Source organism: Phaseolus vulgaris, chromosome 6 (genome assembly GCF_051622355.1).
Source record: "Phaseolus vulgaris cultivar YP4 chromosome 6, ASM5162235v1, whole genome shotgun sequence".
Taxonomy (NCBI): domain Eukaryota; kingdom Viridiplantae; phylum Streptophyta; class Magnoliopsida; order Fabales; family Fabaceae; genus Phaseolus; species Phaseolus vulgaris.
In genome coordinates this window covers 37,492,484-37,509,799 of record NC_143503.1, presented here as the reverse complement: position 1 = coordinate 37,509,799, position 17,316 = coordinate 37,492,484, and the positions used below count along the sequence as shown (strand labels likewise).

The 17,316-nt window shown below is 35.5% G+C and overlaps 4 protein-coding genes and 1 non-coding gene across 7 annotated transcripts; 2 read left to right on the top strand and 3 right to left on the bottom strand.

The window, feature by feature from the left end:
* Positions 1-537: 537 nt before the first annotated feature.
* On the bottom strand, positions 538-3,172 carry LOC137833595 (COBRA-like protein 6). Its single transcript, XM_068641936.1, has 6 exons — positions 3,124-3,172; positions 2,961-3,040; positions 1,842-2,298; positions 1,408-1,564; positions 1,057-1,334; positions 538-830 (listed from the first exon to the last, which is right to left on the bottom strand). The coding sequence occupies exons 1-6, from the start codon at positions 3,170-3,172 to the stop codon at positions 538-540; spliced, it is 1,314 nt and encodes a 437-aa protein (XP_068498037.1).
* Positions 3,173-4,689: 1,517 nt separating this feature from the next.
* Positions 4,690-8,709, top strand: LOC137832893 (uncharacterized). 3 transcript variants are annotated; one of them, XM_068641283.1, is made up of 3 exons: positions 4,695-4,859; positions 5,686-5,720; positions 6,524-8,709. In XM_068641283.1, exon 3 carries the CDS (start codon positions 6,580-6,582, stop codon positions 8,518-8,520), a length of 1,941 nt encoding a protein of 646 aa, XP_068497384.1. In that variant the 5' UTR covers positions 4,695-4,859; positions 5,686-5,720; positions 6,524-6,579; the 3' UTR covers positions 8,521-8,709. The 3 variants fall into 3 exon arrangements, with proteins under 3 accessions (XP_068497383.1, XP_068497384.1, XP_068497385.1); XM_068641282.1 differs by lacking the exon at positions 5,686-5,720 and having other exon boundaries at positions 4,690-4,859; XM_068641284.1 differs by lacking the exon at positions 5,686-5,720 and having other exon boundaries at positions 4,765-4,996.
* A 1,152-nt stretch (positions 8,710-9,861) lies between these two features.
* CPSF73-I (cleavage and polyadenylation specificity factor 73-I) lies at positions 9,862-12,514 on the bottom strand. Its single transcript, XM_068641294.1, has 2 exons — positions 11,893-12,514; positions 9,862-11,691 (listed from the first exon to the last, which is right to left on the bottom strand). The coding sequence occupies exons 1-2, from the start codon at positions 12,328-12,330 to the stop codon at positions 10,057-10,059; spliced, it is 2,073 nt and encodes a 690-aa protein (XP_068497395.1). The 5' UTR covers positions 12,331-12,514; the 3' UTR covers positions 9,862-10,056.
* Positions 12,515-12,575: 61 nt separating this feature from the next.
* TRNAR-UCG (transfer RNA arginine (anticodon UCG)) lies at positions 12,576-12,649 on the top strand. The gene has a single exon. It is a non-coding gene; the product is annotated as a tRNA-Arg (tRNA).
* Positions 12,650-14,175: 1,526 nt separating this feature from the next.
* Positions 14,176-16,715, bottom strand: MORF1 (multiple organellar RNA editing factor). Its single transcript, XM_068641281.1, has 5 exons — positions 16,225-16,715; positions 15,856-15,953; positions 15,705-15,770; positions 14,631-15,550; positions 14,176-14,427 (listed from the first exon to the last, which is right to left on the bottom strand). Exons 1-5 carry the CDS (start codon positions 16,587-16,589, stop codon positions 14,416-14,418), a joined length of 1,461 nt encoding a protein of 486 aa, XP_068497382.1. The 5' UTR covers positions 16,590-16,715; the 3' UTR covers positions 14,176-14,415.
* Between the last annotated feature and the right edge of the window lie 601 nt (positions 16,716-17,316).

Sequence of the window (17,316 nt, the reverse complement as noted above, 5' to 3'; positions counted from 1 at the left end):
AAATTTAATTAGTTTTTATATTTACTAAATTAGATATTAATTTAGAGAATAGAAAATTATTAATATCTAAACTGATTTTTATCATTAATAAAAATCTATAAAATAATTTTTAAATTGATATCTAAATTACTTATTTGAGTTTTAATTATTAATATTTTAGATTTTAAATTAGTATCTAAAAGATTAATAAATATTAATAATTTAAAATATAAAATGTTAAGTAACTAAAATCTTGATACCTAATGAATAAATATTAAATTAAAAATTATTTTATAATTTTGTATTAATGAGAGAAAATACTTTATATACTAATAATTTTTTAATTTAATTTATAAAATAGTTTCTAATCTAATTTAGTGAATATTTAAATATTTTAGTTTTTAAAATTATTTTTTTTCTAATAATTTTTTTTAATGGTGTTTTGACCAATTTTAAAGGTTATAACACAGTTGATTTGTTATTATTGAGGTTTTGACTACACGAAATAACTAGAAATACAGTGTGACGCTAAACTATGAAATACTAAACTAGAATTCTTCATTCTAAAGATGTAGAACAAATTGAGAGCAGTAACAGTGAAAGGAAAATTGTGGGAAGGGTTGTTGTGGAAATATGAGCTGTGTTGGGGAGTGTAGGGTATGCATCAGGAGATGGCATCACACACTCATCGCCATTGAATGAAATTTTTCTAGGAAAACTCCATCCTTCGTTGAACCTGAACTCTCCTCGATCTTTGTGTAGTAACACCTCTGTTTGCACATGCCCATTCTCTCCATGTGTCAGCAACCTGTCATTGTAGTATGGTAGCCCCCAAAACATCCCTATGTCACCTGAAATCCATACACCATCAAAACACTCATTCGTCATAAATCTAATAAATATTTTTTGCATTTGAAACTTCACCACCGATACAGGCATCCGACATAGGCATGTTATTTAAGAGGAGTATCTGAGTCTCATAGTTCAAACAAAGTGTTTTTATGTGACTGTGGTTCTTAGATTGAGGTGTGATACTCTTACAGTATTATTAATGGTGACAATAATGCAGTAACTTACTGAAATTTGCATAAACTGATAGGGTTTGGAAGTTGAAACTGAAGACTTGGGTTACGCTTCGGAAGTTAGGGTGAACCGCCACCAAATTCCACTGGGAATAGTTTTTGACAAAGTTCATGTTTGTGATTGTGATCTTGACCCGCCAATGCTCTTTATAACTTTGCTTCACATGCCAGTGAATGCTAATGGGGCACATGTGATGTGAACACCTGATCACTGCCGCTGATGCTTCTCCGCGATTTGTTTGTGGTACTTGCAACACTGAAGTCTTATCAGAACTGCAAATAGATTATTGGTTATTCTATGAAAGAAGCTTTGAAGCATAAATTAAGTGAAGATGAGAAGAATTACTCGACGCAATTAGTAGCTCCTGGTAGTCCTTGGCAATTACAACTGCATGTGGGACAAGGAACAATGGTACTGTTGTAGAATGCAGACAAAGAGACACAACATGTTGGAGTAGGTGATGCTAGAAACTGGGAGTAAATACAAGTCACATTCCAAGTCTCTGCAAGTAATCCACAAAAAAAATACAATATGAACCACACCAAGCTGTTGAAATATACATGAACAAAGAGCATGTCGAAACAACTTATCAGACAGAAGAATGCATATATAACCCACATAATTCCAACAAAATAACTCACGTGAGATAAAACAAGAGCAGAAAAGATTGATGTGTATAGAATAATTTTGACCATGTTATCATATACATAAGTAGAGTTATTAACGATTCTGAGGTAACTTTGTGAGGCATAAAAGAGATATTAAGAAGCAGTACTGACCCAAGACTTGTTGCCATCTGTGTCCATCTTTGGTAAACTTGGTTGGGGGGACTTGAAAGGGTGTCCCACAGCTATAGCCAGGAACTCCAAGGGTGAAATTCTCAGGCATGCTAAAACTGCCACCTGAATCGGAGACTGAAGCTTTGATATAATTCATCTGGAAGGTGGCGCCACCTTTGGAATGATCTTGTTTTAGGGATGTTAGGACCCCACCTTTGCAGCAATTTGCAGTCTGCATGTTGTAGGGGGTTCCAGGCATGAGATCAATGATAACAGGCTCCTTCTGGCAACAGTGTGGTTTCTGTTGTCCTCTAAATCTTGTGCAATTCCCTTGCTCCTTTGCCTCTGCTCCCAACATAGCCCAAATCACCTCATCACCTTTCCATGCCCAACCCAAATTCCAACCGGGTTCCTCCACGTGACGAAATAGCTGCAAGTTGTTCAGTGATACCCTCACCTACCAAGTAAACCAAACACACCATAAATCGCACTTGTTACCATGCATGCTATTGCAGTTCAGTATTTATACGAAACTATAGGTTAACTTTAAGCTTAATTCAGTTTATAAAGTGAGATTTGCATGTATTTATAAGTCATAATCTCTAGTTAACGTGAATCTTCAACACATCTGCACATCGAGTTTACCAATTCGTGTTGGGTAGACTGATAAATCCAACAAATAATTAGATTAAGTTTGGAATTACTCTGATAATCAATTTTATAAAACTAGCTTATAAGTGAGATTTATAAACACTTATATATCTTAATCTTGATTAATCTAGAAACTGTTACATACACTTGAACAGCAACCCACGTAGACGAGACTATTGAGACAGAGTGAACTACTAGAATGGCCTCATATATTGCCAAAGAAATGCACTATGTTTAGCTGACGTGGCATGAAGTGATTGGAAGTATACAAGAGACCGAACATAACCCTAAAAAACAAACAAACAAAGCGTACGCATCTCACTGTTTCCTTAAGAACATCGAAAACCCGCAGACATTCTGACTAAGTCACTTTGATATCTTCTTAGACGGCGATGATGAAGAGCCCATAAAAAGGGTAAATCAGAACAGAATACGTAAGTTAGAAAAATAAAAAGTAGAAATGGTTACGTCGACTGAATTCCCGTTGTCGGAGAAATAATCCCATGTGATGGTGATGTTGCCAAGAGGATCCAACGAGTCGAATCCATCTGCATTCCCAGTGAAAGAGATATGAATGGTGACAATAGAAATGAAAAATTAGAAACAAAAAAAGAAGGTTTGAGGTGGTTACAAGAGGGTACGAGGAAGAAGAAGAAGATGAAGATGAAAATGGTAGCCATTATTCAGTGCTTCTAAGTCTTCACCAAACTCACCATATAACACTATTTCTAGTAATGGAAATGCATGCTCATTCTTTCTCTCTCTCTCTTTACCTAAACCATATGCTATATATATTCATCAACATATCAACATGCATTGAAAGGGACATCATATTTATATATATTTAAGATAAGTTATAACTTCTTCATAAATTTCAGATGTGTTATTTTCTATTGTAACCACTTGTGTTTTTGTATATTAAAAATAGTATGGAAATAATGTGCAGTTGATAATTAAATTTAAAGTATATTTAACTTTAATTTATTTAAAGTTATGTTCAGAATTTATGTGGATTGATCTGAACAGGTGGATGTATAAATGTAAAAGGACAAGAATAGTTATATTAGTGAGTGAAAATAATTTGATTGTGGACCTCAAATTTATTGGGCTATTTTGTGAGGCTTTAACCAATGCCTTATAGGGAATTTCTTTCTGTACCTCCATGTCTTCTTTCTCACCTCATATAAGACCTGAAATTACAATTTTAATCTCTTCTTATCATTTGAAAATATGGAGAAAACATGCAAGGTTTTCAAATTTCTTTCATGCATTCATAACTTAAACACCATTTTGTTTTGGTTTTGGATAGGATTTGAGCCTTAAGGTGGTGATTAAGTTCCTATTGAACTAGATAATAAAACTTTGATAACGTTAAGATTATTAAAAAAAATTATGTACTAAACCAAATAGATATAAACTGTGTTCAATTGTATTTATATTATTTTACTTTTTAAAATTTGAATTCTATTTGTATTTTTATATTATTTTACTAGATAATTTATTTTTTATTTTTAAATATTATTATTTATTATAATGTGGTATAAGTATATGTTTTCAAAGGTGTGAAAGAAATCTTTTACTTTCCCCACATTTGTCTTAGTTTTTGTTATTGGAGGTAAAAGTTCAAAACGTTTTTGGCATGTATTGCAAGAAACAAGAAATGTAGAAGAGAAGAAAATTATCGTCGAAGAAACAAATATTTTATTTTATTTTATCTTATCTTATTTTATCTTATTTTATTTTATTTTACACTTGCACGAGACCTAAATATACTTATGTATATGGTGTTGAGTAAGAAAATTATTTTCATCAATCATAATCATAAGTATTCTCATGATAATTGGGTCCAATTTGAGGAACAAAGATCCATCTTAAGGACTTTTTTCAATTCAGGTAAAATTCACACACTTGAAATATTTTTCTTAACCTAGTTTTTTCACAAAATATAGCATTCTCAACATTTTTTATTTATTTTTGCTTTAAAATTTAAAGAGAAGTTAATGTAAATATTATCTGTTCACATACGCGATAAATTTGTTATGATTTATAACAAATTATATTTAAAATGATATGATAGATATTACATCAAAATTTCAAATCTATTTTAAAAATAATAACCAATTAATTTAAATTTATATTATTTTATTCTATGCAAAATAAGGAAATTGAGATGAAGAAATATTTTGTTAGGGTTCTTAATATAATGTTGATTTATTTTTGGAAAGAGAGAGAGAGAGATAGGGCAGTGGGTGTTGCCACATATAAAATGCCCAAACCAAAACCAAAGCTTTCCTTCTCTTGTGTTGTGCTCTTCAGAGTCGGCTTCTTCTTCCCTTCATTCCGTGATTCCTCCCTCCTTTTTTCTTGGTAAAGCTTTCATCTTTCTTCTTCCTCTTCGTTTTCCCATCTCATCACTTTCTGCATCACACACCCCACATGCCAATCACGATCTGTTTTCCTTCCACTTCTCCTCCTGCATCACCTACACTTTTCTCGGTTTCTGGGTACAGCTGTAACCTTTCTCTGCATATATCTGAAACCCTTTTCAGTTTAGCTTCAGCCCTTTCGGTTTGTTTAACTGGGTTATTTTTTTTCTTTTCTTCATGGTTGATTGAATTTGTGTACTTTTCGTTTATTCGTTTATAATTGTTCTTTCATCTTCTGCGGTTTCTTTGTTGAAGTTTTTTTAGTTTTGGTGTTGGATACTACTTAAAGGAAATCCACAAATCTTGTTACTGTGTATCTGGGAGCATGTTGCTTTTGCATTGTCTTCGACGTGATTTTACCCTAATTGTCGATCCCAGATGTGGAACCCAACATGCACTCAGTTAATTACAATCTTCAGTAGAAAAAAATTATTATGCCTTTTCAATGTTTCTTGTCCTCATTTTTTCATGTTTTTCGGATTTTCGTTCTCATGCTTTGAGAAAAAGGCTCTTCTGCAGGACCACTGTTACAATATGAATTTTATGTTAACATAATGGTAGCTTTAGGCTGTTTTTTACTTAACTAAAGATGTTTTGGATGTGTTATTTCCTTTACCTTTTGTCTTCATTGAATGGGGTGATTTTATTTTATTTTATTCGTTTGATGAAGTTAGGGAGGGAAGTGGGAAGAATTGGCGGAACTATGTTTGTCTAAACTGTTTTTTGCCTTAGGTTTGAGAGTTTAATGAATTTTGGTATGTTTGCAGTTAATGTGAAGCTGAATCGATATTTACTTTCGGAGGTCATACACAGTACTTTCCCTCTAATTACCCATGTTTTTAGTTCTTTGATATCTAGTTAATTGTATTTCAATGCGTGTATTTTAAGCCCAGGTGCAGTAACTGAATACCTATTTAATGTATCTGTAACCCTTTCTCGTCTTAGTTTGGAAAAACATTATTTTTAAAAAATATGCCTCTTTCTGAGAGGCCAGTGGTTGCCTTTTTCATCTTTGTACAGTGCAAACTTGCCAATAAGCTACTTCTTTTCTGTTCAGTGTTGTATGTCTCACTTCTACCACCTTCATGAAAACAAAGCTCAGTGTGTTGTGTTTTTGTTCTTTTTTCACTGTAAGATGGCTACTTTCCCATTATAAAATATTTCGATTGCCTTCTGTTGGCAATGTTGTTAACTGGTGATGCCAAATTGCATAGGCTGCAATGACATGTTTATATGGCTGAATTTTGGCCTTACTTCTTAGATAATGCTGCTTGGAGGAGCAATAGTTGTTTAGGTCTACTCTGAAACAGTTTTTGGCTTGTTTTAAATTCTGTGGTGTATTAGCTAAAAGTTTTTAACAGAGTGCTCATCTTTGGTGTTCTATTAATCCGTTCATTGCTGCATCAAGAGAGTTGCTGTATCTAATATGCTTTGAGATTGGGCATCCTTGTTGCATTATTGGCCTTTTTTTCCCTTCACTTCGCAGTTGTAGTCCACTTTCTCTTAAAGAAAATATCTCATTCTATTAAAATAATGATTTAGATGTTTGTTTAATTGAAGTCAAGGGACTGGGAATTGTCTAACTGAGTTTTTATTTGAATGCAGGTTGCGGTGTTAAATTTGAGGGGAGACATATTTCTTTGTTCTGAAAGGCCACCATTATGGCTGTACATACAAAATTCCGTCTTATTACTTACTCACAAGAGATTGTAGATGGACAACCTATTTTTGTCTCTTCAAACTGTCTTCCGACGAAGGCTTTGAAATATGAACCTGCAGGTCATTCTTTCCATTCTGCTGCACTTAAACTTCGTGGTGTTCAGGAAGAGAAGAATGAGGCTGATGACAAAAAGGTGGTTGATGATAAGGAACAAACGTACCTTCCATCTGATTCTTATAGCAGCAAAAGCAAAAAGAAATCTGGTACTGGGGACAAGCAACAAGATCACTATGCATTATTGGGTCTGGGTCATCTAAGGTATCTGGCTACTGAGGATCAAATCCGTAAAAGCTATCGTGAAACTGCCTTGAGGTTTCATCCTGACAAGCAGGCTGCCCTTCTTTTGGCTGAGGAAACTGAAGCTGCGAAACAAGCAAAGAAGGATGAAATAGAAAGTCACTTCAAGGCAATCCAGGAAGCATATGAAGTGCTGACTGATTCTGTGAAGAGAAGGATTTATGATTCCACTGATGAGTTTGATGACGAGATTCCCACTGATTGTGCTCCACAAGATTTCTTTAAGGTGTTTGGTCCTGCTTTTATGAGGAACGGACGATGGTCGGTTAATCAACCAATTCCTACACTAGGTGATGATAATACTCCATTAAAAGAAGTTGATAATTTCTACAATTTTTGGTACTCCTTTAAAAGTTGGAGGGAGTTTCCACATGCTGATGAGTTTGATCTCGAGCAAGCTGAATCTCGAGACCACAAGAGGTGGATGGAAAGGCAGAATGCAAAATTGACAGAAAAAGCTAGGAAGGAGGACTATGCACGGATTCGTACTCTTGTTGATAATGCTTACAAGAGGGACCCCAGAATATCTAGAAGAAAGGAAGAAGAAAAAGCTCAGAAACAAAGGAAAAAGGAGGCTAAGTTCCTGGCAAAGAAATTGCAGGAAGAAGAAGCAGCCAGAATTGCAGAGGAGGAGAAGCAGAGAAAAGAGGAGGAAGAGAGACAAGCTGCAGAAGCTGCCTTACAACAGAAGAAGGTCAAAGAGAAAGAGAAAAAGCTGTTGCGAAAGGAGCGAGCTCGCCTCCGGACTCTTTCAGGACCTATTCTGTCCCAACGTTTGCTTGATATTTCTGATGATGATGTAGAAAGGCTTTGCATGTCACTTGATATTGAGCAGATGAGGAGTCTATGTGAGAACATGGAAGGCAGGCAGGTTTTATTAGAGCAAGCAAGTGTTTTGAGAGACGCTCTGAGCTCTAAGAAAGATGAGAAAACCATCAAGGCTGATGAGAAAACCAATCAACAAAATTCCAATGGTTCCATCAAGGCTAATGGCAGTGCTTCGAGAAGCAATGTTGAGAAGAAGGAGGAGAAACCTTGGAGTAAAGAAGAGATTGATCTACTGAGGAAAGGAATGCAGAAATACCCCAAAGGAACTTCAAGGAGATGGGAGGTTATTTCAGAATACATTGGTACTGGAAGATCTGTTGAAGAAATAATGAAGGCAACTAAAACTGTACTCCTCCAGAAACCTGATTCATCAAAAGCTTTTGACACTTTTCTTGAGAAAAGGAAACCTGGTGCACAATCAATTGAGTCTCCACTGACAACCAGAGAAGAATTAGAAGGGGTATCAACTCCAACTCCAACTCCTGCCTCAACCAATAACACAGAAGATTCTCACAGCAAGAATACAGATAATCAGAACTCTGCATCTGCTAATGGAGTTTCTTCCAGTTCAGAACAGGATGTGTGGTCTGCAGTGCATGAACGAGCACTGGTTCAAGCTCTAAAAGCCTTTCCAAAGGAAACAAGCCAGAGGTGGGAGAGAGTTGCAGCAGCTGTACCTGGGAAGACTGTGAATCAGTGTAAGAAAAAATTTGCAATGATGAAGGAGAATTTCAGGAACAAGAAAACTGCAGTCTAATGTCATGTGACATCTTAGATGTTACTGCTAAATTTTTTTCAAGAGTATAGGCTAGTTTCAAATTCCTTTAAATATCCATATACTAGTTTATGAGCCCCATATTTTATGTTTTCTTATCTTATTATTCATCTCATCGCTTTTGATACTTTTGAACTTGGGAATTAATACATTTACTTGTTATTCATCAAACTTAATACTCCATTACTGCTATAACCTTTAAAATCCAATATTCTATTACTGCTCTCTCCATCTTGTTATTAGCTGTTGCAATTGAAAATTAACAAATATTTCAAGTAATTATTTAAATAAACTATAAAATGGAAATATGCTATTTTATTAAGTGTTTTTTTGTCTTTCATTTGTTTCAAGAAAATTAGCATCTTTAACTTTTGTTTAATATTAATGAGGAAATCAATAGAATGACAATATTTTATGCATTCTGATCAAAAGAGGACGTGTTTTTTAATATAATTCAGATTATTTAATAAATTTAAGAGAAAACTAGTATTTTTTATTTTATTTTTATGGTTAGCTGTCAATTATAACTATTTAAATTCCTTTTTTAACATTAATTTGTCACTATTACAATTTTATTACTAAATTATAGACAAAAAAAGCTTCATTTTTTTTAAGATTTAAACAAAATGTAAAATTATTTTGCGAAAAAGATGAAGTGTCTAAGATGATATTTATACTGCCATTCTAAAGAATCCTACCAATGAGTATCTTTAGATATCAATTAAGAAACTGGTAAATAATATTTTTTATTCAAAATCATTAGATTTAAATATTATATTTTTCAATAAAAGATTTCTTATAAATTTAAAGTGTTTTAACTTTTAATATTCTCTTTAACATCATCATTTCGCGAGGGGAAAACAGATTGGTTAATCTCCATTTTTATGTCGGTATCTCATGGGGAAACAAATCGTGATAAATTCAAATTGCACGTACTTTGATCCCAGATACACTTAGCACCAACATTATTAGATTAAAATAAAATAATACTTCAAAGATTCTTCTGTTAAAAAATTAAAAGAGCATTCCTGAAATAGGCATACTAAATCATTTACATTCTTTTAATTTATTAAGATTCCGAACATCGAAAGTTATTTGGTGATAATCATGAACCCTTAATCATCTGAGACACACTACTAGTTTTTAGGTAAATAGAACATCAAACCTAACAGTCCAACACTGTATTTCCCAGCACAAGATCCATGGTAAGCAAAATTCAATCATTCATGAATTAAAAGAAAATCAGTATGCTTTAGAAACAAGGAGATCAGTATTCAATCATGCGCACCATCGCTATCAGCTAGAAAATGACAGACAGAAAAATTAAAGACACATTAATAAAACATTTGAAGACTAAATGATTAAATGTTCGATGAATAACAAAAATGGGGCAGAGAATGTTGTGTCCAAGCTCGTCATTCTAAAGATACAGTAACTACATGTTATGATAACTGTCTCATGTGAGCAAGTGTTTGGTGGCATTGAACCTTCCCAAGACAATGCAAGAAAAGGAATAGACTATGGTGCAGGAAGAGGAATTGGCTTCACAGAACTCTGAATACGGCGGAATGCTGTCTTTACTCTTTCCTTGAGACCTTCATTTTCACTCTCAACTTCCCCACTTTCTTTGTTGAGCTCTGCTACATTCCCATCAATGCTGATTATCAATTTACCATTTTCACTTTTCTTCACATCTCCAAAGAGTGAAACGAGGAGGGCATGCATAACCTTCTCTGCCTTCTTCTCACTCTCTTCCTCAATTTTAACGGCATCAGCTTCATCCATTATTTTTGGGACATCACGGCTGATATTTAAAATCAGAGCAACAATTGAATCTGATACCATGTCCCCAATGGGGTCAGCTGCCCAATGCAAGGAGATATGCTTTTCAGATTCTTGCTTCACAGTAACGCAGTCATGGACTTGCAATGTAGGAACTCCAGATTCCTCATCCACTGACTGCTCAACACTCTCATATATCTGTTTTAGTCTATGCCGAATGACATTAAAGGCACAAGAATAAGGAATGGTAATTCTCTGAGTGATGCTTGCTGTTGATAGTTGTGAAAAGACATGGAGATCATCAGGTGCCATTATCTGGTATGTGAAGCCTTTTTTTACCAGTAAACCACTGACAGTTTCGCCAACTTCCGGTGTTTTCTCAGCCAGCTTCCCTATGGTTTTTGCCATTTTCTGGGAATTGAAATACATTTCAACAGATTGACAGTTTTTCGGAGTAAGAATTTTGGTGTTGCGATCAGCAAATTGACTCATAAGCTTCTGTTTGAGCCTGCCCATCTCATTAGCTTCCCCATGAACAAGAATTATATTAGGGGGATTGAGCTCTTCTAAGAAAGCACTTGTTTGAGCAGAGTCAGCGTGAGCAGAAAAGGAAATGTAGTGCACCTGCATGTTAAGCGGTGCAGTGAGTCCATTCATGAGAGTAACCTCCTTGGGTTCATTGATGATGGTTTTTGCCAATGTCCCTTCAACAACATACCCTGGTAAAACACAAGCATTTTTCTTATCAGAGCACCACATTTCAAATAGTTGTCGTGACAAACCACTCTGAAGCCCACCAGGACTTGCCATCACAACAGACGGTCCCACATCTTTGAAAACATCAATGCTACTCAAAGCTGACACGTGCTTGAAGGAAAAGGGATTCGACTTAGCATTCTTGATCCTGTCATTCATGGAAAGGGTATATGTTTCATACACGGTCAAACATTTTTTTGCAAGAGGAGAAGCATAATAGATGGGTATATTCTGAAGCTCTGGATGATTTTCCCAATACTCATCAAGGATCAGGAGGAGCTCCTGTGCACGACCAAGGGCAAATACTGGAATCAACACACGACCCCCCTGAGAAATGGTGGAGTGAATAACATCAGTGAAGCGTTTTTCCCGAGTGTGCCGAGGCTGATGGTGCTGTATACCATAGGTGGACTCTATAATACAAACATCGGGGGAAAACTGTGGGGTCTCAGCAGCTCGGAGATGCCGATCTTCCTCGCGCGAATAATCTCCAGTATAAAGAACTCGGACACCAGCGATGTCAACCATGAACATAGCAGCACCAAGCACATGTCCTGCAGTATAACACCAGAATCGAATACCGTTCACTTCCAATGTTTGATGGAAATCTATCACCTGCAGTCACAAATTTCTGTAAGCAAACATTAAAGAGATAAACTAAACTACAACCCTAGATAAATAAATTGGAAGTTGATTTTGCTTAGCTTATACGAAAAACTGAATTCACCACACCTTGTTAATTTTCCTTCTACGAGTAGTGACGGAGAAGTAAATTTAAGTAGCGAGAAGCAGAAAAGGCGAAAATGAGAAGAGAACCTCGATTTTATCCATGGAGCGGTTGATGTCCTGTTCGTCATAGAGCATGTCTTCGACGGAGACTTTACTGACTTTGACAAAATCGGACAAGAGGAGCTTGTAAATGGCCTTGGTGGCGTAGGTCATGAAAACGCGGCCACGGAAGGTGGTTTTCTCGAGAAAGTAGGGCAAGGAGGCGGCGTGGTCCAAGTGGAAGTGAGTGATGAGGAGGACGTCGACGGTGGAAGGGTCAATCTCGTCGAAATAGGGGAGAGCGGCCATGCCGGAGTAAGCAGGGTGAATGCCGCAATCGAACAAGACGATTTTGCCTTTGTAGGACATGTAGACGCAGGAACGGCCAACCTCATTTCCGGCGCCTAATGGAGTGACTATGAGCTGATCTTCCTCTCTGCTGCTCCCGACGACACCGTCGCCGCGTCGCTTCACCCAACCGCTCATTCCGATTCGATTCGCTTCTCTCTGCAACCCTCGCACACGAACAAGGTTGTGCTCGAACCCTAACTCCCGCTTTATTCTAATTTTTCACTTTATCTGAAACGACGTCGCTTCCAGTGAGTTCATGCATAAAATAACTACCCACATACTTGTATTGACAAAAATACGTTATAGCAATGGTTCAGTTGTAACCAAAAGGATCTAATAATAACATATTTAAAATATTTGAATGTAGAATAGTCAACAAAGACCGCATAGCGCAGTGGATTAGCGCGTCTGACTTCGGATCAGAAGGTCGTGGGTTCGACTCCCACTGTGGTCGATTGTTCTAAATTTTTAATAGTTTTTTTTTTTTAATCTTTTGATTGAAATTATATTAATTCAAGATGAATTTAAGGATAAATACATTTCACTTAGTTTCAATTAGAATTCATATAATGTAATTTAATTGGACTTTAACTGTAATTATTGGTTGAATTTATATTCTTAAGTGCACTAACCTAATTGGCATATGTAACATATTATGTTTTCTCGTGTGATTTCTGTTCATCAATTTCTGTGTTAGATTGCACTAGATAATATGTTTTTTTTTTTTACTTCTGATCCTTGATTTTGGAATTGTTTTTTAACGCGATAACTTGATTTTGTTCGTTAATTATAATTTATGTTTAATTTACTTAATTCCATACAATTATTTGCTTAATTTAATAGGTAAAAAAAACATATCAACTATTATAATTGAATTTTATTGTCGTTTTTGTGAAGTCGGCTATTTATATTTTAATTTTTTAATTTGGTTGAGTATGACATTGATTAAATTTGGCGTTGTTGTTAGAATATTCAATTAAATTTCAATTTCTAGTTTTCTTATTCGTCTGTCTGTAATTTTTTGTTGTAATCAATTGTTAATGTTCTTTTTTATTTTCTTTTGAAAAGAAGAAATTTAGTTCCTGTTTTAGGGTTCAGTAATGCCCTTTAATCGAGACCTTTACTATAGCAATGTTAGTAGCCTTTAGAAGGATTATCTTGTATTTGGAATTTATTGGAGAAAGAATTTTGTTATTGAGCATATGGGTAATAATGCAATTTAATGTGATTATCTTTAGTATTTTCTTATATGACTACTTTATATTTGGTGTGGTACAACTTCAACTTGTAAATAAAATTTATTTGCAAAAAAAAAGTTATTATCCCTTCCTTTTCTTGATGTTTTTTTTTTCAATCAGGCAAATCTTTTGTTTTCAGTAGATCCTTTTCGAGTGTGTTGCCAACAGTCTTAATAGTTTTGTTTGTCAATTAATCTATTTCCTTACTCTTCAACAAAGCATTATTTTGCCAATACATTTATTGAAAGAGTGATATTGTTTTACTAAAATTGATGTTAAGAATAATATTTATTGTTGTTCGTGTAAAGAAGCATTAGAATTCAGTGATTATACGTGGAAGGAGTTCATATATCCATGTCATTTCAGCTTAAGCCTCAAAACTGCCACTGATAATAGAAGTCTGATTTTCCTTGGGAGCCTCAGACACATTGAAGCCAGACCAAGAACATTCTTTGAATATGTTTTAATGCCCACTATTCTCAGTCATTAGCACAATAATCCTTTTCTTCTTTGCTTCAACCGCACTTCTCACTAACAACTTTTATCATCAGAAGAATTAGATCTTCCAAAACTTGAAATATATGCCAAATTAAGATATCAAACAAAAGAGTAAGACATGGACGTTGGGTGTGGGCTATGGCACTAGGCTGCCTATGGAAACTGACCAATTTGCCACATGATACAGAGCAAATTCACAATTATTAACTGTTTCGTTCGTCACAATGAGAACGAGAAAGAGGAGTAAGAGAGCAAAGTACCACGTGAAATTCAGAGTTCAACCATGTTCAAAAAACAAGGTAGCAGCCAGTACTAAATTACATACCACATCCAACTTTGTCACAGCAGTGCATGAACTAAAAGTTAATCGATACACACCGACAGCTCAATAAATCAATATTCCACCAAATGGAAAGGACATGCAAATCAGCTTAGAATGTGATTAGTACTTTAATACAAGCCGCCCACATGTCTCCGACTACTCTCAATATCTTCCCTGCAAAAAATAACAAAAGCAAGTTATCTTTTGTATTGATAGAGACAAAGTTGAAATTTTTTCCAATAGCAAAGATCTAGCCTCAACGAATACAGACCCGCAATAAAATATATTGAACTAAATATTAACATCAGTTTTAATCTCTATTCTGACTAATTTGACTCAGAAACTTGAATGTACTCAATTTTGGTTCTCTACAATACCTCTCCAGTAAAATTGCCTCGGCCAGAAGGTTGATTCCCCTGCTGCTCAGCCTGTTCAAATTCCTTCATGTATGACGGTATAAAAGTATCATCCCTCACATCTGAAGCACCATGCCTAGGCACAGTATCTCTTCTTTCCCCTTGTCCCGGTCGTCCAAAGTTCTGCTGTGGCATATAACTCCTTTCCCCTTGTCCTGGAGGTCCAAAGCCCTGCTGCTGAGCATGAGGTGGATAATTCTGCGATGCTTGATTAAAGTTCTCCTGGGGTGGATAATTTTGTGGTGTCTGACCGTAATTTTGTTGGGGTGGAAAATTGCGTGATGCCTGACCATAATTCTGTTGGGGTGGATAATTGTGTGATGCTTGGCCATAATTTTGTTGGGGAGAATAGTTCTGTGATGTCTGGCCATATCTCTGTTGTGGTGGATAATTCTGAGATGATTGACCATAATTTGGCTGGGGAGGATTGTTCTGTGATGTCTGGCCATAATTTTGTTGGGGAGGATTGTTCTGTGATGTCTGGCCATAATTTGGTTGGGAAGGATTGTTCTGTGATGTCTGGCCATAACTTTGTTGGGAAGGATTGTTCTGTGAGGTCTGGCCATATTTCTGTTGGGGTGGATAATTCTGAGATGCTTGGCCATAGTTCTGCTGAGGCGGATAATTCTGTGATGATTGACCATAGTTCTGCTGAGGTGGATAATTCTGTGATGCTTGACCATAGTTCTGTGAGGGTGGATAATTTTGTGAAGGTCCATAGTTCCTTCCATCCCCATGCATGGACTCCTGACTATTATAAGAGGGATTCTCTTGTCGGTTGTACTGACCAGGACTCCTATTCCGGTCTCGTCTTCCTTGATTTCTCCCATACTGTACTGGTGGAGGTCGAGGGATAATAGTTCCATCAATGTACTGATCTCCTATTTATCAACCACGAAAACTTTATTTCAGAAACATTCTTGTAATCAAAAGGGTAGCAAACTGTTGAAGTGCACATGATATAGCAAATACTGAAATTTGAACAAGTAATGAATAAATCCAATCAAACTTCTGAAAAGAAAAAAATAACCATACCCCCGTACTGCTTGTTCACTGGATCAATATAGGAATCTGGTAGCACAAAGATGACTCCAGGAAGACCTGTTAAGATGCAACAAATCAAACACCAAATTATATTTTCTCGACATGATCATGGAATTCGAGAGTGAGAAGCAGGAACAAATACCTTCAAATTTTTTAGACTCTTCTTCGGTCATGACTGCCTGAAAGCCTGTGTAAGTTGTTGTACTGCACGCATATATCTTCTTCTTCGCCTCTTCCACACTGAAAAAAAACCCAAATATTCAAGTAAAGACCACCAGTACCAACACATCAACACGCTCTCAACTAAAATTGGCTGAAAATCACAAAATTTCACTGTTTCTAATTTTAATCAACGACCTCCACACATGATTTTGCAGTTATCGATAATAGAGTGTGTTGCTCGCACTCATCGATATTTTTTTCATAATCTAACTTATTTTTGGTGTATGCGAACGAGTTATAATCAAAACATTGTGATAGGAAGAGTTGTACGAGAGATGAAGTGAGGAACCTGATGTTGAGGCCTTTGGCACAAGTTTCCTCATAAGCGCGAACCATGTCTTCGGGAGAGGGTTTGTTGTCTCGGGGGAAGTCCATGACGAAGAGCCAGTGGTTGTAGTCGCAGCCCTCGAAGAGAATGGTATCGGGACCAATCTCGTCGGGGATGTTGCTCTGCGAGGATCTAACAGAGAGAAAAGAAGCTGATGATGACCTGAAAGAACGGGACTGAACCACACCCTTCGGAGAGTGGGAACTCCATGGAACGGCGCACCTGATAGGGGCCGAAATGGACGACGCATGCGCGGCGGAGATGGAGTGGGTGACGCCGGAGAGTGCTCTGAGGGTTCGGCGGAGGCGAATTAACGACGACGCCATGAGAGAGTGTAGGGTTTTGGAAGATTAGGGTTTTAGGAATCTCTTTCTTCTAATATTTGAGGCTCAATTTCAATGGTTTAAGGAACGGAATAAATGGTATGAATGGTTATGCAACCCCCTTTTCTTTCAATTTTTTTCTTACATGTAATATATAAAGTATTCTTTTATAATTAATAAAATAATAATATTTTCTCTTATTGATATTTAAAATTTGAAGCAATAATATAACAAAGAAATAAGTGTAGTAAGGAAATTTAGATAAAGTATTATATTATATGTGACTTTCCCTGAATAAATATAACAAGGTTGTCCTTAAAAATCCCATATTTAACTATACAAAAATTAGTAATATGTGTATTGATAGAACAACAAATACTAAAAAAAAAAACAATTGTAAGAAAAATAAAAAATAAAAAATATATTATCCATTTGTTGAGTTTTGACCTAAGGTTTGGAAATCACTCTTAAATAATATTTTCGTGTCGAATATATATATTGGACATCTCGTAAGATATGTATGAGTGAAGTGTCTACTTAAAAAAATATTTATTGCATTTCTGACAATTATAGCACGACTCTAACGCAATTTTTTTAAAAAAATATTAATTTTTTAAAAATTCAAACTTATTATATAAATTTTTATTATGATTATAAAAATAAAAAAACAATTTTTTTAACTAGACATAAAAAAAACATATTTTTTCTAAAAAAATTAAAACATACTTGT